Below are 7,342 nucleotides of genomic sequence, written 5' to 3' on the forward strand. Positions count from 1 at the left end.
GAGGTCATTAGCAGTTATCAGCTGCATGTTAGATACTCAGTACTCTTTCTCTAAGTTAATCCTTTAATATTTGATTCATAAAAAGTAAGTACAAAACACCTTTGACAGAATAATGGTTTGAACAACCTCCTTAATTTAAGAGTTTATTTTCCACATTTTGTAAAATGTGTTTCTAAATTCTCAAAACTAAATTCTGACTTACTTTATTATGATTGCTCACACTGAAAATGTCTTTTATCAACGGATTAATGAAAAGCTTTTAATTAATTGAGCTGAAAAACATAATTACAAACGCATTTACAGAGAGACAGACAACACTGCTTCAAATCGATACAGAAAATCAGTTTTTGTGGCCTCCACAGAGTGACAGAGCAGATCTAATAAAATCATATTTTCCTCCCAAAAATACCTTTGTGAAATTATCCCAGCAAGGATGAAAAACACACAAAAACACAATTTATGTTCACAGATGTTTAAAGGCTTACCTGTGACCTGCAAGCCCCATCTCGATTTTCCACAGAGAAAACAAAAGAAAACTTTGTGATCATTTCTAAACGCTTAGACAAATACTCAGGTCACGTTTGATCACATGGCACAAATCACTTCTGTAGAGCTGCAGTTTGTCCACTTCATGCCATGTGGTCACATTGGCCTCATAAAACTTGTAAAGCTATGAAAATAATCTGGTCAGATTATCTTTCACAGCAGGGCTCTGTCTTTGATGATAACAGGTGGAGAATAATGTCACAAGACATCCTGTAAAAAATGTCTGCTGCATGGAGTTGCGATACACAAGCTACTTCTTCGAAGACTACATGCTTTGTTTCCTGGTGCGTAACGGTTTGCACATGCAACCGTAAACTTAAATGTGTGTTGTCTGTTCCATGTCTTTTAGGAATTTATGTTATAAACCAACACAAATTTGTGCAGAACTAAGAAGCGGAAGAAAACCTGGAGGTGCAAGGGAAATGATGCATTGTTTGCAACATTTTTTACAAATCAAAATCTGAAAAGTGTGGTGTGCATTTATATTTATTTCCTTGGGGCAATGCTTTTTACAACCATTCCTTTTTTTTTTAACAAAACTGTAAGTCTTTTGGGGTATGTATCTATTAGCATAACCTTTGCCAATTCCTCTTTGCAATGTAGTTTAATCTCAGTCAAGCTGGAAGAAGAGATTCTGTGAACATTGTTATTCAGTTCTTGCCACAAATTCTCAATTGGATTTATATCAGGATTTTGGCTTAAGTCTTTCTAACTTATGCACATGATTCCGTCTAAAGCAACCCACTGTCTGTCAACATGTTTAGTGTCGATCTGCTGGAAGTTGAACCTCCATCGCTGCCCAACACTTTTTGCAGTCTCAGGTTTTCATCCTGGCAGCTGCCACAGTGTTTCACAGTGGGGAGGACGTGGCTCTCCTGCTAACAGATTCTCCCTCCTGGCTGTGAATTGTTGCAGATCCTCCAGAGTTACTAAGGGCCTCTTCGCTGCTTCTCTGATAAATTCTTTCCATGTCTTTCCAGTTTCTTCAGCTGTGTTTTTTCAGAAATTTTTCTTTAATAAATATCAGAGTTCTTGACTGAACAGAGATTCATTTACTTACCGAACTGGATTTTATTTATAGATGAGGAGTAAAAAGAGTAAATATACACACCACACTTTCTTGATTTTTATTTTTATCATGAAAAACTTTTTTTTTTCATTTCCACTTTACAGATGAACTACTTTGTGTTGATCTCACATGCATTCCTAATGCAATGAATTGAAGTTGGTGTTTGTAAAATGACGCCCTGTAGTGCCAGATTTTAACATTTTATTTTAGCAAATATGACTAAGTTGAATCATATGTATATTTTGAATTTAGGAATAGTACCTACAAAAGATTCTTTGCAGGTTACTTTTTCATATTGCAACTGGGACAGAAATGAAGAGAGAAGAATGACAACTTTGTTGTTCCCAGTTAACAAAGATATTTTTACTTAATCAAAATGGAGGCTCAGCTTCCTTATTCATATTTACTGAAATAAAGCAAGTGTATCCATTTCCATTATTCATATAAAGCCATGCTACCAGGTATTACCAAGAGGAGAAAAAAACAGCAACACCCACTTCAAATCACTGATTAAGGATTAGCCCAATCCCTCTGTCTCCTTGCTGTTGGTGATTATATCCTATAAAAAGCTTATTAATGTCAACTTTGTTTAGTCTCGAAATGTGCTTTAAAGATAAACCTGTACTGTATTTCTGGCTTCATGAAACAGTTTTCTTTAGCATCACGAGATGGGGGACTGTGTAAAATGTATCTAAGTGAGGTTCAGGTACAAGATTACTCAAATACTGGTGCCTGTGTGGCTGCACAGTGGCGCAGTTGGTGGAGCTGTTGCCTTATAGCAAGAAGGTTCTGGGTTCGATTCCTGGCTCCAGTCTTTCTGCATGTTCTTGCAAACTCCATGCAGTTTGCAAGAACATGCATGGGTTTTCTCCAGGTACTCCGGTTTTCTCCCACAGTCCAAAAACATAACTATCAGGTTAATTGGCCTCTCCAAATTGCCCCTAGGTGTGAATGTGTGAGCATGGTTGTGTGTCTCTGTGTTGCCCTGCGACAGACTGGCGACCTGTCCAGGGTGACCCTGCCTTTCGCCTGGAACGTTAGCTGGAGATAGGCACCAGCAACCCTCCTGACCCCAATAAGGGTGTAAAGAAAATGGATGGATGGATGCTGCCTGTGCCTTTAAGCTACTGGTAATTTACACAGAAAATAACAAATTACTAACACAGGAAACGACTCTTGGAGGCTGTGCATCATTTATGGTCAGATCCTACCTAACAGGAAAGAAACGCAGCGTGAAGAGCACAAATATTACATCTTTACATTGTCTTACTTTGCTGTAAGTGAGACTACAATCTCTTCACATATTTTATAACTGGCATGTTTTTCACTCATTGTTGGCACTGCCTCCATTAACCATTTCCTAGCTAAGAAATCTGAATTTTTGTTGTGTAAATGACCAGTAAATGTAACAATGATTTAAAGGTTGATAAAAATACTGCTCATGTACACTGCAATGACATTTTTACACTGGACTTGATTTAAGCAACTAAAAGACTCTGGACCCTCTCCTTCCAGCCGTTAATGCCGTCCTCCAGGACCAGCTAAACTGGGAGTCCACTAAAAGCTACAGACTATTTTGGTCATCATTCGAGGAATGCATTTTGGTAATTATCACTTCAGATTTTTACATTGTTTGGGAGACTACCAAATACTCCTGTGGCTGATCCGTTTTAGAAACGTTTGTCCTCACTGGATTGTTTGTGCGAGTGAGTTGTTAGAGGAGAGGGAAACAGAAGTTGAGGGTGCATTTCCTGTAGACATGTGCTTTGATTTCAGCTCTCCCAAACACAATAGGAGGGGAGACGGCCTTCTACCAGCAATGCCTCAACAGGAAGAAGCATATTTACCGGACAGGAGAAAATACATTCCAGTAAGACTTAGCAAGCCACCAGAGGGAACAGAGTGACACCAGAGAGAGTGTTTGTTTCTTCAGAGCACCTTTTCTTTTAATACAAATCAAAAATAATGTATTTACAAAATTCTTTCATGTTGCTGTCAGGAGGAAATTCAGAGACATTCACCGTCCACACACACAAGCACACAACACATAACCTCACACTGAGATGACTGTCAAAGTAGTCACCTTTTAATTGGACCTTTCACCAACCTGAAACCATTTGTCAGCTGCCATCTGTTTGTCTGTCTGGTCTGTCTGGTCTGTCTGCAGGCAGCCAGATCCCCTAACACTCCCCCCCCCACACACACCCCCTCTCTCTCTCTCTCTCTCTCTCTCTCTCTCTCTCTCTCTCTCACAAACACACACACACACACGCAAATTTACAATTTACAACATCTTATCTGACTCCAACACCTTCGCTCCAGACTGGCACTCCCTTCCTACATGCTCACTTGGAGACGTAACGTAGCCAGACATGGGGACGATACCACCGGCTGATCCGGTGGAGATCACTCCTCAAGTGCTCACTAACGACAATAAGAACAGCGGCGGTCGAGTCCAGTTCAAAAAGTCCACACAAGAACAAAGAGAAATTCATGAGCATTCCAGGATTTTCCTCAAATAACAGCGTTTCATGCATTTTTCCTTGTTGTTCAGTTTCACTGGCCTGCCACTTGAATAGAGTCTTGATTTTCTGTGTGATTCAATCCCCCCAAACAACAACATTCACTCCTCTTTAGTCCACACAGTCAGTGGCCTGGAGGGTGGGGGCCTACTGGGCAAAGGTGACACCCTGAAACCGATTGCAGATGATGCTGCAAAGTTTTGTCTTTCAACCTCTTGCCCCGCTGTGGTCACACCTTTGTGGCCAGTGACTGAGCCTCTGTCTTCTGCGAGGACATGGAGCTGTTTGGACTGGCATGCAGGAATTTCTTCAGGTTAAGGAGGCACAGGCACTGAGATCTGAAGCGCAGGTCAAAGAAGGCATAGAGGAAGGGGTTGAGGCAGCTGTTGACGTAGGCCAGGCAGGTAGCGTAGGGGTGAGCCAGCAGCAGGAAGCGCAGGAAGTCGCAGGTGGCAGGGACCAAGTCTACGTACGACAAGGCATCAGCGGTCTTCACAAGGTGGAAGGGCAGCCAGCAGACAGCAAACACCACCACCAGGGTGGTGATGATCTTCAGCAGTCTCCTTTTACGCTGATCCTCCTTACGCAGGGTGTTGAAGTGGCGGGTGACGGTGCAGCCGATGAAGCAATAGCACACCATCATCGCCAGGAAGGGGAGGAGAAAGCCAAGAGCAGAGGAGGAGATGCTGAGACCAGCGATCCACAGGTTCTCCTGCTCCTTAATGGTCACCACCAGGCTGAAGTCCATGGCACAAGATGTTCGGTTGGTTTGCTGATCGTACTTGGTGGTGCGAAACAGAAGAGTGGGGGAAGCCAGCAGGCCAGACAGCACCCAGATGACAGCGAGCGAGGCTCGAATGTGTCGACGGGTGAGCAGCTGGGAGCTGGACAGGGAGTGGACGATGGCCAGATACCGGTCGAAGCTCATGCAGGTGAGGCAGAAGACGCTGGCGTACATGTTGAGAAGCACCACGTAGCTGCTTATCTTGCACAGAGCCACTCCAAAGGGCCAGTGGTAGCCCATGGCGGTATAAACGGCCCAGAGGGGCAGAGTGACCACGAAGGTGAGGTCTGCCAGTGCCAGGTTGCCAATGTAGACGTCAGCAGCTCGATGCTTGCCCTGAGCCCTCCACACAGTGAAGATGACGATCCCGTTCCCTGAGAGGCCAAGGATGAAGATGAGCATGTAGAGAACCGGGATGACAGAGTACGACGGCGCCCACTCTGAATAGTCGCACATAGTGGAGTTCTCTGTCTCCTCGTAGTCGTAGTAGTCATAAGAAGCCGTAGTGAAATCCATTTTCTTCTTTTCTTTGACTTAATTTGAAGAAGAAAAAAAATATTTGTGTAAGGCAGATAGATCCACTGGAGCTGAGACACTGTGAAGTCTGTTGCTGTGTGTGAAATCTGCATACCCTTATATACACACCCCCATCCGGGTCGCACCCTCCCACAACTCCTCCCCTCACGCCGATCTTTCCCTCTCAGCACTCAGTTCCCCCATGCATATGTCTCTCCATTCATTTCATTAGTAACTTTACTGGAAAACACACTAATAAGTCACTTTAAAACTTTAATAATACATTTTGGGTTTTTAATTTGCATTTGAAAAATTACTCCCCAGTGCTGTGCTTGCATAGGAATTCGAAATGACAAAAATGTAAACTCTCTGGGTCCATCTTAAAACATATTTCTGTCATTTGTGAAACTGAGAGTTAATAGGACATGTCTGGACAGCAGGCAGATAGTAAAGCCTGCACAGGTTTCATAAAGAACAGACATTTTAATATCAATAGGGGGCTGTTTTGTTACTGGAGCACCCTCATTTACCAGATGAAAAGGAAAACTGTCGGCATTTCTTTGCCTGTCCTGTTTCCCCTGCACATGTCGAAACATGCCAAAGAACAAAAATGAGAAAAAAGATGCGATTTTAATAGATATCATGTCCTCTTTTGATCACCTCCTAATGAAAATACTAAATAAGTTTGACACAGCTTTGGTCATAGATGTATTTGTGCTTTCAGTTTAGAACTTATTAAAATATTTTTTTTCTGCAGGTCTGCTAAAATAGATAAAAAAATAACCAAATACTAAATATTCTCCTATTATACAAAAAACTATCATGTAAAAACCTTGAAAAAAAATCATGCAGAAACTTACACGATTTGAAATATATAGTTTTTGTTGCTTTATGGACTAAAATACTGTTTCTCTTGTCTGGCTTGTTCAAATCACTGAAACTGCTGCATTTTAAAAATATTTTTTAACCTTGTCTGGATAGATTAAAAGAGGGTGTGAACTACTACTATTTCTACTTAAACCTATAAGAAAACATGGTAAAGCACAACATAATGTGTATTTTTTTTATTTCTGGTATCAGATACAATAAATAAATAAATTTAATAAATAACCAAAACACAAACCCCTGGAAAGATGGATTTCTCTCTTACCAAGCTAAAATCTGAATTTTATTGTTCCACACTTGGCCCTCAAAAATTAGTACGACTTTAAAAATTACCTAGATTTTTTTTTAGATGCCATTAGTTTTATTTCAGATTGTTTTTTATCTGTAATTTCTAAACCAAACAACCTGTGTTGCTCTATATTGAGGATGCTGAGAATCATGAACCGTTCTTCTCTCAGGCTAATTCAGACACAACTATCAGGCAGCACAACTGAGTCATTCTGTAAACAATGCCAGTGGGTGAGTGATTTAGAAGATAGCAGGATATTTGTATCCTGAGGAAGAACAGTTTATTAAGGAGAGAGGAAAAACTCGTGTTTGAGTCTGCTAATCAACAGCAGGATATCTGAGCTCCACACTGCTAGCAGTTAGCATAGCGACAAACACTGTTTTGATTAGGAAATTATGAAAACATGAAAACCTGACTCGAAGAGAATTGCAAAGTGCAAAGTTAAACAATGTAGCATTGATTGTTTTCTCTATGAGTTCTATTAAATCAATCTATGAATTCTTTGATTAGCTGTTAGCTTGAGTGGAGCTGCTAGCATGCAGTCATTAGCTTTACTCAAATGTAAACCAGATTCTCCAAATTTCTTTCTGCCCACTGCATGTAGGACAGTAATAGTGTTTTCTTTATGACAGAAGTTGAAATATGGATCTGGGAATAAAGTAAAAAAAAAAAAAAAAAAAAGGAAAAAAAAAAATTTTGCTGGTAAACCAGGGGGTTTAGCTGTTTTGTTA

The 7,342-nt window shown here is 40.9% G+C and overlaps 1 protein-coding gene across 1 annotated transcript; it reads right to left on the reverse strand.

The window, feature by feature from the left end:
- Positions 1-3,849: 3,849 nt before the first annotated feature.
- LOC106959096 (apelin receptor B-like) lies at positions 3,850-5,523 on the reverse strand. Its single transcript, XM_015051415.1, has one exon. It carries the CDS (start codon positions 5,435-5,437, stop codon positions 4,367-4,369), a length of 1,071 nt encoding a protein of 356 aa, XP_014906901.1. The 5' UTR covers positions 5,438-5,523; the 3' UTR covers positions 3,850-4,366.
- Positions 5,524-7,342: the final 1,819 nt, after the last annotated feature.

Source organism: Poecilia latipinna, unplaced genomic scaffold (assembly GCF_001443285.1).
Source record: "Poecilia latipinna isolate Pla-1442-1.1 unplaced genomic scaffold, P_latipinna-1.0 Scaffold1043, whole genome shotgun sequence".
NCBI classification, from domain to species: Eukaryota; Metazoa; Chordata; class Actinopteri; order Cyprinodontiformes; family Poeciliidae; genus Poecilia; species Poecilia latipinna.